Source organism: Drosophila bipectinata, chromosome XR (genome assembly GCF_030179905.1).
Source record: "Drosophila bipectinata strain 14024-0381.07 chromosome XR, DbipHiC1v2, whole genome shotgun sequence".
NCBI classification, from domain to species: Eukaryota; Metazoa; Arthropoda; class Insecta; order Diptera; family Drosophilidae; genus Drosophila; species Drosophila bipectinata.
The window spans coordinates 14,400,102-14,422,404 of record NC_091735.1 but is presented as its reverse complement, the minus strand read 5'-3'; the positions used below and the strand labels follow the sequence as shown (position 1 = coordinate 14,422,404).

The window sequence follows — 22,303 nt, the reverse complement described above, 5'->3', positions numbered from 1 at the left end:
TCATGTGTGAGGTTGAAAAAAATCGATTTTTTTTTTCACATTGTTAGTATAGTATTGTTTATTAAGAATGTACTGTTAAAGTTTCAAATAAAAATATCAAATAATGACAGAGATACAGCCCATAATCGAGAGCGCGCCTACACCGAAAAGTATGAGTTTCTCGGTAGCGTCTAAACTTTAAACGCGTTTTTCTCGGAACGACATTTTTGTGTGCGGCGCAGGTGATTCACAAAATTCTATGGTACCGATCTAGCTGAAATTTGGATATGTTGTTCTAAAAAGTAACACCTCTGTCCCGTACTAGAATCATTTATTTTTAATGATTAGTTTTTTTTTTATCATTTATTTAAGATAAGTTTTTTAAATTTTTTTAAAATAAAGCCCTTTTTTTTGTGAGTTCGTCATTTTGTTGTTTATTGATGAAAATATTTCATTCTAGTACGGGACAGAGCCATAAGCTTACAAAACAACAATCTATTCTAATTTTTTGTTTCGGATGACTCTAGCAGTCGAAATCACCTGCGCCAGGGACCTACCTTTTTTTTTTATCTGCATACTTTGGCATGCTATAAAGTGTATTAAACTACACAAGAATAAATTAAACAAAATATTTTCAAATAGTTTATGATGCCTATAAAAACATATGTGAAAATTGGACCGATCGCATTATTTTTTATTCCAAAAAAAATTTTTTGAAATAACCTCTAAAAAGTAGGCCGGAACATGAGACTACATCCTTAATGGTCTGGTTACCAAATTCTCCTGCACCCTAAGCTTAACAACTCTGACTTTTTCGTCTTCCAATTAAAAAATGACTAGGAGTCAGCCCCTCATTATCGTCTACATCCTCGCTGGATGTGTACAAAGGTCTTGAATTTAAAACGGCTTCTATCTGGCAAAGCAATGTAGACATTTCTTCATATGTTAGTACATTGTCTCCAATCACTCGTTTTAAATGGTACTTAATCGATTTTAATCCTGCTTCCCATATTCCAACAAAATGAGGGCTTTCTGGGGGAATTAAATTCTTCTCTTTGCCTCTGTAACTCCGCTGCTATTCTACAATTTTCCCTAATGGCCTTTCATAATCGATCCCCGTATTCAAGAAGGGATGAGTTTACATGCTTACCCTGTAATCGGGCAGATTTCCCATTATTTGTTCTACGGTGTTTTTTCGATACCTTGAACATTTTACACATTCTCGCAGCTGCTTTTTTAACAAAGTTTTTAACCCAAATACCCAACTTTTGCGTTGAACAAAGTTTCTTATTAAATTCACGCGTCCATGAAGTGTGTTTTTATGAGCATCCCTTGTTATCAAAGTCGAAATTTGACCTTTGTCTCAAATTATAGGATGTTTAACTTCAAATGCCGCTTTAGAATTTTGAAGTCTTTCACCCACCCATAATATTCCATACCAGTTTTGGATTATTAGCGATTATGATCACTTTCGATCCCACCTTGGCATATACTACGGCCGCATAAACCTTTTCCGAACCGTCTGCAAAACCATGAATTTGAATACATAATTCGAATTTGAAATTAATCCATCTAGGGAACCTTATTTGCCCTAGTTCCTCTAACCTTGATTTATATTCTTCCCATTCCTTACGATCTTTATTAACTAGCTCTTGACCCAAATCCTTCCCCAATTATTGGTCCCAACCAGCCTAATGGATCGAATATTTTTGATAATGTGGACAAGACGAATCTTTTAGTTAATATTTTAGATTCAGTGCAACATACTGTAAATTGGTACTCGTCTTTGCTAGGGTCCCATTGTAGCCTTATGGTTTTTATAAATTCATCTTCTTTGATGCTAACTATTTTATAATCTTCTGAGTTTTTACCATTTCTAATATTTTTGCGTTATTTGAAACCCAATTTCCAGAGATCGATAGTTCCTTAGATATTAATTGAACTATGGTTGTGGCATCTTCTATTGAATTTGCTCCTGTCTTGAGGTCGTCCATATAAAAATCATTTTTTATTATTTCCCCAATCATTTTGTTTTTGGAATTTTCACCTACATCTGCTAATATTCTGGTTGCTAAATATGGGTCGGAAGCGGTACCATAGGTAACTGTAGTTAACTTGAAGGTTTTTATTTTTGTTTTTTGGTCATTCCTTCACAATATATATTGAAATTTTTGATCCTCATGTTTTATTTTGATTTGTTGGTACATTTTCTCAATGTCCGATGATACCACATATTCCCACTTACGCCAATTTATCATAATATCGAAAATGTCATTTTGGACTTTTGGTCCAACCCACATAATATCATTTAGGATTTTGCGATTACTGGTTTTGGCTAAAGCATCAAAAACCACTCTTAATTTTGTTGTGAGACTCGATTCCCTGATAACAGCTTAGTAAGGAAGGAAGTATTTGCCTCCATCATTTACTTCTACCATATTTCCTAAGTCCAAATACCTGGTCGAAATAAATATTGGGACACTTTATTTTTTTTAAATAAAATCGTAAATGATTTTTAATTTTTTTTGTTTTTATTTTATTTGTAAATATAGAGAAGAAATGCATTGAAAACAGATAAAACTTTTTTATTTTACTGATCCTTTCCACGAAAATTGATATTGTTATGTTAGCTCCCTTAGAAATAATTATTGGGACACTGTATAGAAAATAATTTTTAAAAAATTCATAATTGTAGAAAAAAAATGTATTTTCTCACCTAATAGTGGGTATTGCCTGCGTGCTTTGAAATGACTTCAGCCAAGCGTTTAGACATTAAATTAGCCAAATCCTGCAATGTTTTTCTTCGATTTTGGCCTATTCTTCAAAACCCTTCTTGAGCTGTGCCAAATTTTCAAACTGTCGTCCATTGCTGTATACTGTATTTGAGAGTATACCCCACACATTCTAAATCGGGTTTAGGTCGGGACTACAAGCTGGCCACCCCAAAAGTTCAATTTTTTAATCCTCAAAAAACTGCTTTGACACTTCGGATACGTGGATGGCGGCGTGATCCTGTTGAAAAATTAACTTTTTCTCAAAATAAGTTTCGCCAAACGGTATCAAAACGTCGTCCATTAGTCTTATGACCATCTGAGAATTCATTCGTGTTAATCAAAAACATATAGAGGATCTTCCGGCGTATCCAAATGCGGCCCATACCATCAGTGACCCACCTCCAATATTGCGAGTATAGCAGGACTTGCGTTCACGGCGGATATCTCTCTAGGACATCATTTTTCCATCAGGACCATTCAAGTTGAAGGGAAAAATGATGTCCTGGAGAGATATCCACCGTGAGGTGAGAAAATACATTTTTTTTCTACAATTATGAATTTTTTAAAAATTATTTTCTTTACAGTGTCCCAATAATTATTTCTAAGGGAGCTAACATAACAATATCAATTTTCGTGGAAAGGATCAGTAAAATAAAAAAGTTTTATCTGTTTTCAATGCATTTCTTCTCTATATTTACAAATAAAATAAAAACAAAAAAAATTAAAAATCATTTACGATTTTATTTAAAAACAAGAAAGGAAAGCTAACTTCGGGCGGAGCCGAAGTTTATATACCCTTGCAGTTAAAACCGGATATATATCGCAAACATCGGATATAGTTGGCCGATCCTTATGGGAATAGGAATATATATTCCAATTTATTACAATACAAAATCTAAAAAAAGTCCCAAACTTCTATCTTCAAAAATACGAAAGTTGATATTTCTACCAAATACCATTTCCGATCGTTCAGTTATATGGCAGCTATGGGATATAGTCGGCCGATCCTAATGAAATTTGGTAGGTTGGATCAACTGACCAAGAATTAAATCTGTACTAAGTTCCAGCTTTCTATCTTCAAAAACACGAAAGTTGGGTCATTTCCGATCGTTCAGTTATATGGCAGCTATAGGATATAGTCGGCCGATCCTTATGAAATTTGGCATGTCGTATTATTTTGCCAAAAATAGCTCTCATGTCAAATTTGAACTCTCTAAGTCTAAAAACACCAAAGTTATACCATTTCCGATCAATCAGTTATATGGCAGCTATAGGATATAGTCGGCCGATCCGGGCCGTTCCGACTTATATACTGCGTGCAAAGGAAAGAAGGGTGTGTGCAAAGTTTCAAGTCGATAGCTTTAAAACTGAGAGACTAGTTCGCGTAGAAACAGACAGACAGACGGACAGACGGACAGACGGACATGCTCATATCAACTCAGGAGGTGATCCTGATCAAGAATATATATACTTTATAGGGTCGGAGATGTCTCCTTCACTGCGTTGCACACTTTTGACCAAAATTATAATACCCTCTGCAAGGGTATAAAAATAAAGTGTCCCAATATTTATTTCGACCAGGTATTCTTTCATAAATTTTACATATTACATTTTACTTCGAATTGAAGTTTTTCATTTTTTAGTAATTTTTTTTCTAAGTTCATGAAGTTCTTTAAGTCTCCTTAAGTTATATTTGTTATAAAAGAGGATAGCTACAATATATTTGCAATTTGAATCTTTTTTAGTATATTTTTATACCCTTGCAGGGGGTATTATAATTTTGGTCAAAAGTGTGCAACGCAGTGAAGGAGACATCTCCGACCCTATAAAGTATATATATTCTTGATCAGGATCACCTCCTGAGTTGATATGAGCATGTCCGTCTGTCCGTCTGTCTGTTTCTACGCAAACTAGTCTCTCAGTTTTAAAGCAGATTTAAAGCTATCGACTTAAAACTTTGCACACACCCTTCTTTCCTTTGCACGCAGTATATAAGTCGGAACGTTCGGGATCGGCCGACTATACCCTATAGCTGCCATATGACTGATTGATCGTAAATGCTATAACTTTGGTGTTTTTTCAAATTTTACACGAGAGCTATTTTTGGCAAAATAATACGACATGCCAAATTTCATAAGGATCGGTTGACTATATCCTTTAGCTGGCATATAACTGAACGATCGGAAGTGACCCATTTTTTGTGTTTTTGAAGATAGAAAGCTGAAACTTAGTAAAGATTATATTTTTGGTCAGTTAATCCGACCTACCAAATTTCATCTGGTTCGGTCGAACCGGTCGAACTTTTAAAGGGAGTATGAGCTGTGAGAATGGAAACAAAGATCCGGAGAGAGTGTGGAGGATTATATCCAGGTTATGTTGACGTTGAGGGCAAGATTGGTTACACCGGTATCCGATTTTGTTCTAATTAAAATAATAAAAATGAACCTTAGAGAGAGGATATGCAGCCTGGAGAAGCTACGCCATGAGTGTCCCGATGCGGAGAGGATGCTAGCACCTCGATGGTCGAGGCAGTCAGCGGAGGGTGAGAAAGAAAGAGGATTCTCCTATCGACCGAGGATGGAAGAGCTGGAAGATCAGCAGGAGGACGAAGACGGCTGGCCCGAGGAAGGTGAAGTCGAAGCTCTACACCGGCAAGAGAAATCGAGGGATAAGTCGGCACTAAATTGCTGGAACTGTAACGATCGGGAACACATATTTTGGGAGTGTGAATCGACGGTGTGCAATATATTTTGTTATAAATGTGGCCGGGAGTGCCACCGAAATGCCACCGAAAAAGTCGTGTTGCCGAAATGTCCGAAGTGTCAGTCGGGAAACTGGGGAAGGAGCATGTCTCGGGCCGAGGAGCCACGCTCCAACCCATTTGCAACATGGTAGAGTCCGATCCGCAGACTCAAGAAAATAAGGAAGTAATTAGTGTTAAGCATATTAATCAAGTATTAGTAAATATAAATAGGCACAGTCCAACGGTAGAAAGGTCGGATAGGAATCCAATTTCAGTACGAGGAGCGGATTACAAGGAGGGTAAGCCGCGGTTTTTCCAAGAAGACCGAGTAACTCCAAGAATCGAACGTGCCTGGCGAAGAATCCGGCAGCGGAGGACCGAGAGACAAAAGATATGTGCGGCAATTCGAGCCGCGGTGAGCTGCGATAACAGGCCATTTGGGCCTGTTAGACAGTGGTGCGTCCGTCAGTCTCCTCAGTGAAGGATGCCTGGAGTTAATAAAGAGATTAGGATTGAGACGGGAAAAGATGCGAGCAATCATGCAGTCCGCGCAAAACACCAGGTGCTTGGCAAGGTATATCTGGAGATAAAATACCAAGGGCAAACTCACCGCATCTCCTTGAAGCAGAAACTGTATTTGGGCGTAGACTTTTTGAGGAAGTTTCACATCGCGCCCGAGGTCGTGGGGGTCGAGTCGTTGGAGAACGTGGAAACCGAGTTCCACAGCAAAGTGGAACCAGTAGAGCCTCACACCCTAACGCATAAGGTAAAGGAAGACTTCTTTTCATATAAGCATCAAGGATTAGGACTCACCACGATGGAACAGCACACCATACAGCTGATAGAGGGGGCAGTGCCAGTCAAGGCCAATGTTTTTTTCCGTGGAATAACCGGACGACGTTGGTGCAGAAGCCCGGCAAGAACAGGCTGTGTTTGGACGTACGGAAGCTAAATGCTTTGACGGTGAAGAACGCCTACCCGTTACAAAATACAGAGTCCATCCTTAGCCGGGTCGGTGACACGATTTTCATCAGCAGCATCGACCTGAAACATGCGTTTTGGCAAGTGGAACTGGATGAAAAGAAACGTCCGTATACGGCTTTCACTATACCTGGTAGGCCGCTGTATCAGTTCCGGAGGATGCCTTTCGGATTATGCAATGCGGCGCAAAGACTGTGCAGGTTGATGGATAGAGTCAACTCAGAGACCGAGTGTTTGTATATCTGGATGACTTGTTAATGATCTCGAAGACCTTTGAGGATCATTGTGAGTTGCTAGCAGAAGTATGAAGATGCTTACGGAGGGCGAATTTGACCATCGAGTTGCAGAAGTTAAAGCTCTGCTTTAAATACTTGCGGTATTTAGGGAATGTTCTAGGAAATGGCGCTCTGAAGACTGATCCACGGAAAATCGCAGTCATTGAAGAAATTGAGGCCCCGAAAAACGCCCGACAGCTGCGCAGTTTCCTTGGCACAGCGAATTGGTACAGAAGGTTTATAAAAAAATTTTCCGAGATAAGCGCTCTGTAACGCTTGTATCTGTTAGCAGAAATGTAGTGGGGAGAGGTGCGCCATCTAGGAGAGGAGTTTCGAACGAGAAAGGGGCACAAAGAGATTAGAAGGAGCGCAACCGGGAAAGATGGCAGAATTTTCCGTTGGGGCAGTGTCTCTCGGGGCATAGGCCATGGAGGGATCAGCGCCAAATTCTGGCGTCAGGGCACTCATTCTCTCAGTGCGTCTCCTCTGGGCTGGTCAAGTGAATTTTCCTCATCAGAAATTGTCATCAGAATTCATCAGAAATCTCTCAGAATTGTTTGAAAAAAAAACGACAACGACCACAACCGGAGGCGCTGGTGTCCAAGGGCAAGCAGAGTGTAAAGGAGTCCACCGGTTTGTGGCCAAGAATCCGTCGAGGTAAGGAAAGGCGACGGGTCGGTTAGGAGTCTTGGTAAAAGTTTTTTTCTTGCATTAGGGTCGGCGTCAAGGCAAATAGCTGCCGGAGGGAAATTCGGAAGCCCACGGAAGCCACGGAATTTCGGAGGAGTTCCAGTGGGTTCCGGATCATCGCCAAGAACAACCCCAAAAATCGAAAAGCAGAGGAAGAAAAAGACTAAGAAAAAGACTCGGTCAGCAGGTTGGAGTTCGTTTCGGTAGGCACACCATCGAACCTTGGCTCGAGCTGGCAGTTGAGTGCCAACCGCGCTTGGCAGAGCGCATTTCCTCGCCGCGATCATAGAATTCGGGCAAAGTTATAAATTTTCCGGCGGAAAAGTGACCCGATTGCGACCCGGGGTGTCGGAGGCGTCCAACGACCCTGGCGCGGTAAACCGGAGCCGTTCCAACACGGGAAAACCGGGGCTGCCGAATCCACGTGGGATTTCGGCCGGCTGAGAGGTGTTAGTCTAAGTAGTTTTAAATTCTATTAGTGTTAAGTAATAAGTTTTGTGGTGGGCTATGGCCAAATGGATGTCGAGCGAAAAGAAAACATAATTTAAAGAGTGGAAGATTGGCCAAAGAGGTTCGAGAAGGTCACCTAACCTTTTAAAAGAAAAAAAGAGAAGAGGAAAGAAAAAAAAAAAGAAGAAGAAAATCTTGTGCTAAGAATTTTCCAACGCCCCCAATGATTTGTGTGTCCCACTAGTTAATTTTCCTTGTTTTTTTATGTGTAAGTGTTTCTCTAAGATTTTCAGCCGCTCCAGTCCGGTGAAAGCGCTTTCAACGATGGATGCAACAAGGCAGGGGTGAGTGAAAAATTACCCAAGTTATACCCAATTTTAAGTGTTGAAAGCAGTTGAAGTAGAGATTTTCATAATAAGAAAAGCAAGGAATATTCGCTAAGCCCAATGACCACTTTAGATTTTTAAAACAAAAAAAAGAAAAAATCTTAGAATATATGGTTAGTCCGTCAGACCACCCGATCGAGCCAATTCGCTGATCGTCGTGTATCGTGTTCGTCGTGTAACTTTATTGTAACTTTATTTATTTTCTTGTATAAAAGTCTTGCTTGCGTCCGTTTTGGTTATTCATTTTTTTTTATAGAATCCAATTAATTTAATCATTTAGGCTTAATTTCGTTAAACGTCTTCTCGCCATTTATGAATGCTTTATTTGGTATATCTAGTTATTATTTAGATTTTACCCCATAGAAAATTAGTCAAAAGGGAATGTACTTCTTAGGAGCTAAGCGAATCTTTTCTTATATATCAATTTTTAGAATTTAAATAAATATTATAATGAATTAAAAACAATGTTTTGACCCGACATAACAATCCCCCTTGAGGCCGCCGAAGCAGGGGCTATCACGGAGATAATGGGCTTTCACCCAGGGAATAGATAGCCAAAGGCAGGGTGGGCAGACTAAGTCTTGGTAGATCAGAGGCTTAGGGGCTCGGCGGAAGGACGGATGCGGAGGAACCCCTTTTCTTTTAATTATGTAGAATTCCAGTAGCAGAACAATCGATGGCTGAAATGAGTAGCCAACCTCTTCGCTTGCCCCATGCACGCAAAATTTTTATGGGATGATGAGGAAAGGCACCTCGGGGGGGCGTGGCAAGAATACCACCCCAATAGCTGGCGAGCCAGAGCCGGAAGAGATTGATCATTGCGTGCGGCACCCCTCCCGAACATTACACCTCGCCTGGAGCTGGGATTTCTTATTTTTTTTATGAATCCCAAGTATGCCAATCATCATTGTTATAAATGGCGCCCAACGTGGGGCCACGTTATGCGACGTAGCTCACCATCACAACTACTCATTTTGGCCAGAGTTTGCAAAACAGATCTCACATTAGGAAAATCAATTAATTTTATTGGTTGATATAGCCGCACGTGGAGTTTGATCTCGTTTTGTAGCTCATACTATTTTCAACCTCGTTTGAATTTCGATCAGCCGCATAGGAAACGGATAGACCAAGTACTGAGAGGTAGGGTCGTTCGGACACGGTTTGACCTAAACTCGAGCGAGTGCGAAAAGAAAAAACACTTTTAAAACACACTCTATCCACATCAGGTCCTTTCGTTTTGTCATCATACGCATAGGAATTGCAGGCATTGATGGGCTACTTACAACCGCATTGCCTGACCACGGATGATGATAGAACGCACAGAACTACTCAATTTAAAATATAAAAGCAACAGCATTAGTTTTCTCAAGTAAAAAGTCGCTTTGGAATTGCAGCAATTATTTTCATAATGAAGTAGTAGCTGACCACGAAATAATGGGAAAACTAAGTTCTTAGCGCATGTGTTCGAAGCTCGGATTATAGGCAAAAGCGATCGCTCGCAATTGCCTAACCGCTGTCGGAAAGCAGCATTTGTTGTTGGTGTAAGCGCACAAACAACAGGTGTTAAGCGCCACTCACGTTTTTTTTTATTCTTTTCTTTTCCTTCGCATGCAGGTCTTATCTCAAGGGGTATAGTTATGTTCAGGGTCAATTATTTTATGATATATTTGTCGTTTGCGATTTTAGTTTTTTCTTGGTCTTTGGCGTGATTTGAAAAAAAGAGAACACTATTTTATTATTATTATAAAAAAAAAAAAAAACACATTAAAACATTATTATTATTATTATATTTATTTTTATATATACAATATTTATTATATTTATTTATTATATTTATTTTTATATTTATTTATTATTTAAATCAGGCGATCACAGCAGTTGGGTTGTTCCAACGGTTAGATCAAACCGAAGTTAAGCTAGGTCAGTTCTGCATTGGTTCGAGTAAACCAAAGTGGGAAGCAAAAGAGTCAGCTGATCCAACGAAAAGTTCATTGACCTTTTCGGTCGGTGAAATCCCATAGTACAGCTGTTTGAACTTCTTTTTGTCATTTTGAGTTATATTTGTTTTAGATTTATTCGTAAATTAATCTTAATATTAATAATAGTTAATCTGCCATTAAATAGTCGTGCCAGTATTTTTTTTTAAATATTTATATAAATTTTTCTGTCCTTGCGAAAATCAAAAATTAACCAGTCATGCCAAATCCCGAAGAAAATGCGGCACAAAAGTGTCCTTTGTGTGAGTCTACCTTAGATGGGGGAAAAACGTACAAAACCAAATGTGGTCATGTTTTCCATCAGTCCTGCATTGCAGGCTATGCCAAAAGTAAAACAACATGTCCGATTTGTAACACAGTATGCTTCGAGAAATTTGATACTCCATCTCAAAACACTAGGTCGACTAGAGGGCAGTCGTTAGATTCTACGCCCAGTGGCTCGTCAGGGGCAGCAGCGTTGGGATTAGCTCAGAAAGAGTTAATTCAAAGCACAATTGTAGACGCTGTAAAGTCCATGCAGAATGAGTTGTTGACAGAATTATCGGAAAGAATGGCCAGGTTGATTGAAGCCAATCTTCCGGCATCAGTTCCAGCGGTAGAAGTTTCCAACCCGGATGTAGCACTTGGAAGGAATTCCTTAGACCGAATTCCACTAGGCAGTATGGATGAACCAATAGGGTCCATTCGCGAAACACCCAGGAGTAACCACTCAGACCTAAGCCAGAGGCCCGACAAAGTAGGCCATATTTTAAATAGTTGGAAGTTGAGGTTTAGTGGAAATCCCGAAGGTCTTAGTGTCGATAATTTTATTTACCGAGTAGAAGCCCTCACTAGACAAACGCTGGAAGGTAATTTTTCAATTTTAAGCAGCAATGCTAGCCTTCTGTTTGAAGGGAAAGCGAGAGAATTCTACTGGAGGTACCATAAAAATACCCAGGAATTGCGTTGGGATTTTCTTTGTACTGCGCTAAGGAGGCAATTCAGAGATGCGCGGACGGACTTAGATATCCGAGAAGCCATTCGAGATAGGAAGCAGCGGGAAAGGGAAGGATTCGATTCGTTCTATAATGCAATAGAGGAGTTAATGGACCACCTGGACATGCCACTTACCGAGATGGAAGTGGTAGAGATTTTAAAGAGAAATTTAAGGCCAGAAATAAGGCATGAAATTCTTAATATTCCAGTCCGGTCGGTAGAAAATTTAAGAGCAATATGCCGGCGCAGGGAAAAATTCTTAGAAGACGTCCGAAAATCCCAAGGATATCAGAAAGTGGTGCCGTTTCGCAAGCAAGTTTCCGAGTTGGTTGAGGAGATGATGGATGCTGAGGAATTCGCAGAAGGCGAAGTGAATGGTGAAGTCTGTGCAATGGCGCTAATATGCTGGAATTGTCGCAAAGAAGGCCATCGCCACAAGCAATGTCGAATGAAGCGCAAAGTTTTTTGCTTCGGCTGTGGCGCCCCAAACAACTACCACCATACTTGTCCGAATTGTTTAAAAAACGGGAAAGCGAACACTTTCAGCGGTCGACAGCAGACAAGTGTTCCGAAGGACAAGTCGACAAACGGGGACCTGAACTAGTATGTCCAGTTCAGACTTTAGAAGATCCTGCGAGATCACCTATATCTGATCCGATCAAGGAATCTTGGCCAGATCTGGGCGTTCCACAAGTCGCAGGTTTAATACCGAATGGGAAGCAAAAAGGATTGTCTAGAAATACTAAAAGAATAAGGTCCTATTGGAATAATGTTAAAACTATAAATACGATTAGGTTCAAAAACAATGATAATCGTCCGTATGCCGAGGTCATGCTCCTAGATAGGGTAGTAGTTGGTCTATTAGACACGGGGGCGGCTATTAATGTGATTGGGGGGAAATTGGCAGAACAGTTAATACGAAGTAAAGTTCCATTCAAAAGAGTAACAACGGTCGCTACCACGGCAGATGGTCAAAAACAGGTCGTAGTAGGGAAGCTTCAAACAGCCGTAAAGTACAAGGAAGAAACCAAGGATCTCGAGTTCCATATCATTCCGTCCCTGAATCAGGATTTGTACTTGGGTATCACGTTCTGGACAGCATTTAGTTTGCTGCCGTCTTCCATGCAAATATCTGAGATCGCGTCAAATTCACATGATCTGACGGATAGTCAGCGATGCAGCCTAAGCGAAGTAATCGGGAAATTTCCTTCGTTTGCCTCATCGGGATTAGGAAAGACAACTTTCATTTCTCACGAAATCGACGTAGGGGATGCGAAGCCAATCAAACAACGTCATTTTCCGGTGTCACCAGCGGTCGAAAAGCTTCTTTACCAAGAAATCGATCGAATGTTGGAAATGGGGGTGATTGAGGAGTCCCAGAGTGCGTGGTCCTCGCCCGTTGTCCTAGTACAAAAACCCGGGAAAGTAAGGTTGTGCTTGGACAGTCGTAAAGTCAACGCTGCTACCAAAAAGGATGCTTATCCTTTACCCCAAATCGATGGAATTTTATCTCGACTTCCAAAGGCAATGTATATCTCCAGCCTCGATTTGAAAGATGCCTATTGGCAGATCCCGTTGGACCCGAAATCTCGGGATAAGACAGCCTTTACAATTCCGGGAAAACCGTTGTATCAATTTAAAGTGATGCCATTCGGTTTGACCAACGCGTCTCAAACAATGACTCGGTTAATGGACAAAGTTATCCCGCCTGAGCTTAGGAACGAGGTCTTTGTCTATTTAGACGATCTCTTGGTAGTCTCAGATACCTTTGAAACCCACATGAAGGTTCTGAGTGTGGTGGCCGAGCAAATGAAACGAGCTGGACTCACACTAAACGTGGAGAAAAGTAAATTTTGCGTGAGAACTGTAAAATATCTTGGGCATATCGTGGGAGAAGGGACTATACGAACTGATCCAGAGAAAATATCGGCAATGGCAGACTTTCCACTTCCCCAAAATTTAAAATCTCTTCGGCGTTTTCTTGGCATGGTGGGGTGGTATCGCAAATTCATCAACAACTTCGCATCAGTATCGGCTCCACTGACAGACTTATTGAAGCCAAGAAAGAAATTCGAAATGACTCCGGAGGGAGAGAAGGCGTTTTTCTTGCTTAAGGATATGCTTTGCTCCGCTCCAGTCTTACGCAGCGCGGATTTCACCAGACCCTTCTTCGTGCAATGCGATGCAAGCAAGTCTGGAGTGGGAGGCGTGCTGGTGCAAAAGACAGATCAGAGTGACGAGTATCCCATTGCTTTTGTATCAAAAAAATTAAACAAAGCCCAAAGGAATTATTCGGTCACTGAACAGGAGTGTCTCGCGGCCATAATTAGCATCAAGCGTTTCCGGCCGTATATAGAAGGCCATGAGTTTACAGTGATTACGGATCATGCTTCACTCAAATGGCTTATGAGTCAGACGGATCTTCACTCGCGACTAGCTCGATGGGCCTTAAAGTTGCAAGGATTCACGTTCAAAATTGAACACCGAAGTGGGAAAATGAATGTGGTACCGGATGCTTTGTCTAGGGTCAATGAGGCTGAATTAGCTGCTATAGAGGCGAGACACGGGCTTTTAATAGATCTGCAAGCACCGGAGTTCAAGTCGGCGAAGTATTTAGAAATCGCAGAGAAAGTCAAGGCTAATCAAAATCAATTGCCAGATTTGAAAGTGGTCGATGGACTCATTTATCGAAGAACCGAACATGCAACTGGAGATCAGATGCATGATGTTTTCAATTGGAAATTGTGGATTCCCGAGGAGCTAGTTGCCGAGGTTCTAAGAAAAAATCATGACGAGCCTCTAGCTTCTCATGGAGGTATTCACAAAACGTTGGAAAGGGTGAGGCGTTATTACTATTGGCCAGGGTTAGTCAACGACGTGAGGGCGTATACGCAAGCTTGTGAAGTTTGCAAATCCACCAAGGCCTCAAATAAAACTCAACGACCTCCAATGGGTGTGGCTCCTGTATCAGAGCGATTTTTCCAGCGTCTTTATATAGATTTTCTCGGTCCGTACCCTCGGTCTCGGAGTGGGAACATCGGAATATTTATAGTGTTGGACCATTACTCCAAGTTTGTATTTTGGCGTACCGGAAACCATTGTATCCGATAATGGAACGCAGTTCAGGGCTGAGACTTTTCAGAAATTGCTAAGGCAATATTCTGTTTCACACACTTTGACCGCGGCTTATTCGCCCCAGTCGAACGCCTCGGAGAGGGTAAACCGATCAGTCATCGCAGCAATAAGATCTTATGTTAGACCTGATCAAAAAGATTGGGACGAGCAACTCAGCAGTATTTGCTGCGCTCTCCGTACTGCGGTTCATTCGGCGTTGGGTACTAGCCCTTATTATATGGCATTCGGCCAGAATTTCGTCTCCTCAGGGTCATCCTATAAACTTTTGAGAGCTTTAGGGTTGTTGGAGGACAGGTCTTTGGCGTTTTCAAAAGAGGACTCTTTGGAAATAGTCCGGAAAAAGGCTTGTGAGGTTCTGAGAAAACAGAATGAGAAGAATGAGCGTCAGTATAACCTGCGGGCTAGAGAGGTTGCTTATAAAGAAGGGCAAGAGATATTTTATAGAAATTTTAAACAGAGCAATTTTGCGGCCGGATACAGTGCCAAATTAGGCCCAGCATTCATAAAAGCTAGAGTGCGAAAAAGAGTTGGAAACTCATGCTATGAGTTAGAGGATCTGCAAGGCCATCTCCTGGGAAAATTTCATGCAAAGGACATGAGACAGTAGCCAAGGCAGATACAAGCTGTTGGTGGAATCTGTCTTAGGGTGTCAAACCCCAAGTCAGATTCTTGGCGGAGGGGCTTTGTAACGCTTGTATCTGTTAGCAGAAATGTAGTGGGGAGAGGTGCGCCATCTAGGAGAGGAGTTTCGAACGAGAAAGGGGCACAAAGAGATTAGAAGGAGCGCAACCGGGAAAGATGGCAGAATTTTCCGTTGGGGCAGTGTCTCTCGGGGCATAGGCCATGGAGGGATCAGCGCCAAATTCTGGCGTCAGGGCACTCATTCTCTCAGTGCGTCTCCTCTGGGCTGGTCAAGTGAATTTTCCTCATCAGAAATTGTCATCAGAATTCATCAGAAATCTCTCAGAATTGTTTGAAAAAAAAACGACAACGACCACAACCGGAGGCGCTGGTGTCCAAGGGCAAGCAGAGTGTAAAGGAGTCCACCGGTTTGTGGCCAAGAATCCGTCGAGGTAAGGAAAGGCGACGGGTCGGTTAGGAGTCTTGGTAAAAGTTTTTTTCTTGCATTAGGGTCGGCGTCAAGGCAAATAGCTGCCGGAGGGAAATTCGGAAGCCCACGGAAGCCACGGAATTTCGGAGGAGTTCCAGTGGGTTCCGGATCATCGCCAAGAACAACCCCAAAAATCGAAAAGCAGAGGAAGAAAAAGACTAAGAAAAAGACTCGGTCAGCAGGTTGGAGTTCGTTTCGGTAGGCACACCATCGAACCTTGGCTCGAGCTGGCAGTTGAGTGCCAACCGCGCTTGGCAGAGCGCATTTCCTCGCCGCGATCATAGAATTCGGGCAAAGTTATAAATTTTCCGGCGGAAAAGTGACCCGATTGCGACCCGGGGTGTCGGAGGCGTCCAACGACCCTGGCGCGGTAAACCGGAGCCGTTCCAACACGGGAAAACCGGGGCTGCCGAATCCACGTGGGATTTCGGCCGGCTGAGAGGTGTTAGTCTAAGTAGTTTTAAATTCTATTAGTGTTAAGTAATAAGTTTTGTGGTGGGCTATGGCCAAATGGATGTCGAGCGAAAAGAAAACATAATTTAAAGAGTGGAAGATTGGCCAAAGAGGTTCGAGAAGGTCACCTAACCTTTTAAAAGAAAAAAAGAGAAGAGGAAAGAAAAAAAAAAAGAAGAAGAAAATCTTGTGCTAAGAATTTTCCAACGCCCCCAATGATTTGTGTGTCCCACTAGTTAATTTTCCTTGTTTTTTTATGTGTAAGTGTTTCTCTAAGATTTTCAGCCGCTCCAGTCCGGTGAAAGCGCTTTCAACGATGGATGCAACAAGGCAGGGGTGAGTGAAAAATTACCCAAGTTATACCCAATTTTAAGTGTTGAAAGCAGTTGAAGTAGAGATTTTCATAATAAGAAAAGCAAGGAATATTCGCTAAGCCCAATGACCACTTTAGATTTTTAAAACAAAAAAAAGAAAAAATCTTAGAATATATGGTTAGTCCGTCAGACCACCCGATCGAGCCAATTCGCTGATCAATTCCACTCATGTTCGAGCGTATGTTCGTTTACATGTTCGAAGTGTTCGTCGTGTAACTTTATTGTAACTTTATTTATTTTCTTGTATAAAAGTCTTGCTTGCGTCCGTTTTGGTTATTCATTTTTTTTTTTAGAATCCAATTAATTTAATCATTTAGACTTAGTTTCGTTAAACGTCTTCTCGCCATTAATGAATACTTTATTTGTTATATTTATTTATTGTTTAGAGTTTACCCCATAGAAAATTAAGCCAAGGGGAATGTACTTTTTAGGAGCTAACGAATTTTTTCTTATATATTACTTCTTAGAATTTAAATAAATATTATAATGAATTAAAAACAATGTTTTGACCCGACATAACAATCCCCCTTGAGGCCGCCGAAGCAGGGGCTATCACGGAGATAATGGGCTTTCACCCAGGGAATAGATAGCCAAAGGCAGGGTGGGCAGACTAAGTCTTGATAGATCAGAGGCTTAGGGGCTCGGCGGAAGGACGGATGCGGAGGAACCCCTTTTCTTTTAATTATGTAGAATTCCAGTAGCAGAACAATCGATGGCTGAAATGAGTAGCCAACCTCTTCGCTTGCCCCATGCACGCAAAATGTTTATGGGATGATGAGGAAAGGCACCTCGGGGGGCGTGGCAAGAATACCACCCCAATAGCTGGCGAGCCAGAGCCGGAAGAGATTGATCATTGCGTGCGGCACCCCTCCCGAACATAACACCTCGCTGGAGCTGGGATTTCTTATTTTTTTTATGAATCCCAAGTATGCCAATCATCATTGTTATAGCTCCCTTAATAGATTGCCTGAAAAAGGGAAAAGGGCTACAGTGGACACCAGAAGTGGAGCTAGCTTTCCAGAGGCTGAACAAGCACTTACCTGTGCGCCGGTTTTAACCCACTCGGACTTCCGTAAACACTTCTGGATTCAGTGTGATGCCAGTCATGTAGGTATCGGCGCGGTGTTGTTCCAGAAGGACGACAATAATGCAGAACGGCCGATCGCTTTCTTTTCAGCAAAGCTGAGAGGCGCACAGCTGAATTACAGTGTGACCGAGAAGGAGTGTCTGGCTGCAGTAAAAGCTGTTGAGAGGTTCCGACCATACATAGAGATGATGCCGTTCACCATCTTGACGGATGACGAGAGCCTTTAGTGGCTGATGTCCTTTAAAAATCTGGAAGAGAGACTGGCCAGATGGCCTTACCAATTTGAGCATCGAAAAGGAAAGGAAAATGTGGTGGCTGATACTCTTTCGCGCCCCAACGATGTAGAAGAAGTGAGCATGTTGAACAGGGAGACGACGGCATTCGCAAGTGAGGAGTACCTGGAAAGAATGAAAATAGTTAAAGAGCAAGGATATCGATTCCCAGACTTAGGCTGCAAACATAGTGCGCGCTGAGACGAAGACGAAGATGAAGACGAAGTTGAAGACGAAAAACAGTGCAGAACAAATCATATGAATTCGCTCGCCCGCAAACATAGTGCGCGCTGAGACGAAGACGAAGATGAAGACGAAACGAAAGCGTTCAGCTTCAAACGGTGCGGTACTGTTTTTGAAGACGAATCGCTTGCTATTTTGCTTTGTTCCTTTTGTTTTTTTCTTTTTCTTTTTTTTCTTTTTCTGTTTTCTTTTTTTCTTTTGTTTCGTCCCTGCTTTGGTACATTGCATGTTACAATTTACTTGTGATTTGTGATTTGCCTGAAGCACATGTTTTGTGAAAATGTCTATAATAAATGAAGAGTTAATTGCAGCCGTTTTTAAAAAAGAAGGTGTTTATGGGACCAGCAGAATAAACTTTACCACAATAGGCATATTGTGGACCAAAATTGGAATGATATTTCAAAAGAATTGAATGTTGATGTAATTTAATTAATATTAATACAAAGAGTGATAATTATAAAATGAATTCTTAAATACTATCAGCTTTTCTATGGCTGCAAACATAACTACGAAACGTGTCTCTGATTATTCGGCCTCTTTTCTTTGAACTTTCCAATATATTTTTTGGATTGTTGTTTATAAATTGTTCTCCCTCTTGCATATCTAAGATCTTCCATATCTAACATTGTATTATGCAGTATACAAATTGCTTTAACAATAATTTCTGCGATAGGTGGTGTCGTTTTAATTGGCTTCCATAATATTCTCCATTTGGAGTTAATTATGCCAAATGCACATTCCACACACCTTCGCGCTCTGGACGACTATTAAACGACTATTAAACGACTAAACGACTATTAAAATATTCATTTTCCAATGTTAGATTTCTTCTGGCATATGGTCGAAGAACCCAGTCCAAAAGAGGATAAGCTTCATCTGCGAGCAACACATATGGCATAGTTATGGTGGTATTGGGCAAATAGGAATCCTTCGGAAACTTTAAGTCTCCAGAATTTTTCATTGTGTAAATCGCTGAGGAAGCAAAAGTTCCACCATCACTTTGACGTCCGTATCCACCAACTTCGATGGTAACAAATTTACACTTTGCGTCTGCTACTGCCTGCAGCACTATTGAGAAAAATTTCTTATATTTCTTATTATAAAACATTGATCCTGAATGCGCAGGACATTTTAGACGTATGTGCTTTCCATCAATAGATCCAACACAATTTGGAAATTGCCAAAGATTCCAATACTCATCCGCAACTTTTGTTAAATTTTGTTCTGTGGGAACAGGCATATGTAGAGGTTGCATAACTGTCCACAAAGCTTCACATGTTTCTATCACAATAGAACGAACCGTTGAAGCACCCATTCGAAAGTTAAAAGATATAGATCTAAATGAAGTGCCAGTAGAGAGATATCTAAAACAAGAAAGCAAATTAAAACAACGTATGTATTTTTCAGCCATGTCTTTGAAAAAAAAAATGGGAACAATTGAGGGACACGTTTCGAGCAGAATTAAGAAAATTTCCACCGGAACGTTCTGGCGACGCTGGACCTGATACATTCAACGAGATGTGTTCTCAATGGACTCATTTTGCGTCCATGAGTTTTATAAAGGACCAGATAAAGTGCCGCCAGTCCTCCGGAAATTTGAGTAGCTCGAAAACACATGATGTTAAAGATATCAGCATTAAGGTTGGCGAAGATTCGAGTAGTACAGATATAGAGGCAATACATAGTCTCGATATAGAGACGCAGCATAGTGCAGATAAAGAAGCGCCGCATTATGATGAAGATAATAACTTGAGTACATTTGAAGTTAAAACGTCCACCCCAAAACATCATACTGAAAGGAATCTTAAACGGCGCCATAACGACATTGAGGCTGAAATCATCAATATTGAAAAAAAGAAGTTGGAGCTGTTGGAGCAGAGAAATAAAAACAAGATTTCGGCTAACGATGAGGATATGGCTTTTTTTATGAGCCTATTGCCACATGTTAGAAAAATGGATCCGCAAACGAAACTTTTATGCAGAATGGACATGCAGAAATCTGTTTATAACTATGCATACAATGTGGGAAGCTCTTTTCAATTTCAAAATATTCAAAACCCAGCTTCTAACATATCTATACCATCATCAACTGAATTTGAATCTTCGTCAACCCAGTATTCGGATAATGCTTTAGGAGACATTATTACATTTTCAAATTAAGAAAAATATAAAAAATGTAACTGAATGAAACTTTAAAATGATTAAAATGAATGAAAACAAAAAAATTTTTGAATAATTTTTTACCTTAACGTTACAATTAACCTTTCTGCAGGTATAATTGGGGTTTTATTAAAATTTGTCCAATTTTTAATAATTAGCGGTTCAATTTTTAACAGAATGTAATCAAATGTGCTGATTTTCATTCTGGTATACTCCACAAATGAGGATGGAGCTCGGTTAAAAAGAAAGTTGGCGTCATCAGTAGCAGAAAGTGTTGGACACGAGAGAAGCCTCCTACTTCATGCTGCAGCTGTTTCCGCTAAAAATTTTCGTCAGAGTACTCAATCCGAAAAGACAACAATCTAAGATATCTCCAGATGAAGCTCTGGCATATCTCCTAGAAAATTGACAATATATTAATACAGCTTTGCTAGCCAATAGTCGTAGCTTCAAGGTTTTTCAAGCTAAAAGAAATTAGTACAGGCTAAGGATCAATTTCGGCCAAATGGAATAAATATAACTGAAACGGTTGCGCAAGTACCACTGCAATGTTTATTGGATCACACAGCAAGTCGTCTAATTTTATTGCAGAAAGATGTTTTAGAACCGTATCCGGACTTGAAGGAGCTGCAATGAATTGGTAGCTATGGCTTTGATGGGTCTACTGGACAGACAATTCACATGCAAAGCTTCAAAGAACATCAAGATCCCATTATTGATCAATCATTGTTTGTCACGTCGCTTGTACCTATTAAAATTATAGATAAGTTTGAAAGAAATGTATGGGTAAATGCTACACCACAGTCTGTTCGATTTTGCAGGCCCGTAAAAATAGAATTCATCAAAGAAACGTCAACTCATATAGTTGCCGAAAATTCGGATCTTGACAGACAAATAAAGGCTTTAGTTCCATTCGAATACGAAATTGATATCAATTAAAAAGTCCCAATTACCTATGAACTATGTATGAATTTAATAGATGGCAAAGTTCTAAACGTTTTATCGGGAACAAAATCCACACAATGCTTTTGTGTTTTTGTGTTAAAATACTGCCTGCAAAGGAAAGAAGGGTGTGTGCAAAGTTTCAAGTCGATAGCTTTAAAACTCATATCAACTCAGGAGGTGATCGTGATCAAGAATATACATACTTTATGAGTTCGCAGATGACTCCTTCACTGCGTTGCACACTTTTGGACAAAATTATAATACCCTCTGCAAGGGTATAACAAGAAAAGAAAGCTAACTTCGGGCGGAGCCAAAGGTGAGCCAAAACCCTTGCAGTTAAAATCGAATGTATATCGCATCGGAACATCGGACATATTTGACAAAAATAGCTGTAAAATTTGAACTTTCTAACTCTAAAAACACCAAAGTTATACCATTTCCGATCAATCAGTTATATGGCAGCTAAAGGATATAGTCGGCCGATCCTGGCTGTTCCGACTTACATACTGCTTACAAAGGAAAGAAGGGTGTATGCAAAGTTTCAAGTCGATAGCTTTAAAACTCATATCAACTCAGGAGGTGATCGTGATTAAGAATATACATACTTTATGAGTTCGCAGATGACTCCTTCACTGCGTTGCACACTTTTGGACAAAATTATAATACCCTCTGCAAGGGTATAACAAGAAAAGAAAGCTAACTTCGGGCGGAGCCAAAGGTGAGCCAAAACCCTTGCAGTTAAAATCGAATGTATATCGCATCGGAACATCGGACATATTTGACAAAAATAGCTGTAAAATTTGAACTTTCTAACTCTAAAAACACCAAAGTTATACCATTTCCGATCAATCAGTTATATGGCAGCTAAAGGATATAGTCGGCTGATCCGGGCCGTTCCGACTTATATACTGCCTGCAAAGGAAAGAAGGGTGTGTGCAAAGTTTCAAGTCGATAGCTTTAAAACTCATATCAACTCAGGAGGTGATCGTGATCAAGAATATACATACTTTATGAGTTCGCAGATGACTCCTTCACTGCGTTGCACACTTTTGGACAAAATTATAATACCCTCTGCAAGGGTATAACAAGAAAAGAAAGCTAACTTCGGGCGGAGCCAAAGGTGAGCCAAAACCCTTGCAGTTAAAATCGAATGTATATCGCATCGGAACATCGGACATATTTGACAAAAATAGCTGTAAAATTTGAACTTTCTAACTCTAAAAACACCGAAGTTATACCATTTCCGATCAATCAGTTATATGGCAGCTAAAGG

The 22,303-nt window shown here is 40.6% G+C and overlaps 1 protein-coding gene across 1 annotated transcript; it reads left to right on the top strand.

Annotated features, from left to right (window-relative positions):
- Window positions 1-5,192: 5,192 nt before the first annotated feature.
- Window positions 5,193-5,648, top strand: LOC138925634 (uncharacterized). The gene has a single exon (XM_070276492.1). It carries the CDS (start codon window positions 5,193-5,195, stop codon window positions 5,646-5,648), a length of 456 nt encoding a protein of 151 aa, XP_070132593.1.
- Window positions 5,649-22,303: the final 16,655 nt, after the last annotated feature.

What these genes read in the sequence shown, in the direction of transcription:
- LOC138925634 (XM_070276492.1), top strand. Translation starts at nt 5,193, where the DNA reads ATGAACCTTAGAGAGAGGATATGCAGCCTGGAGAAGCTACGCCATGAG.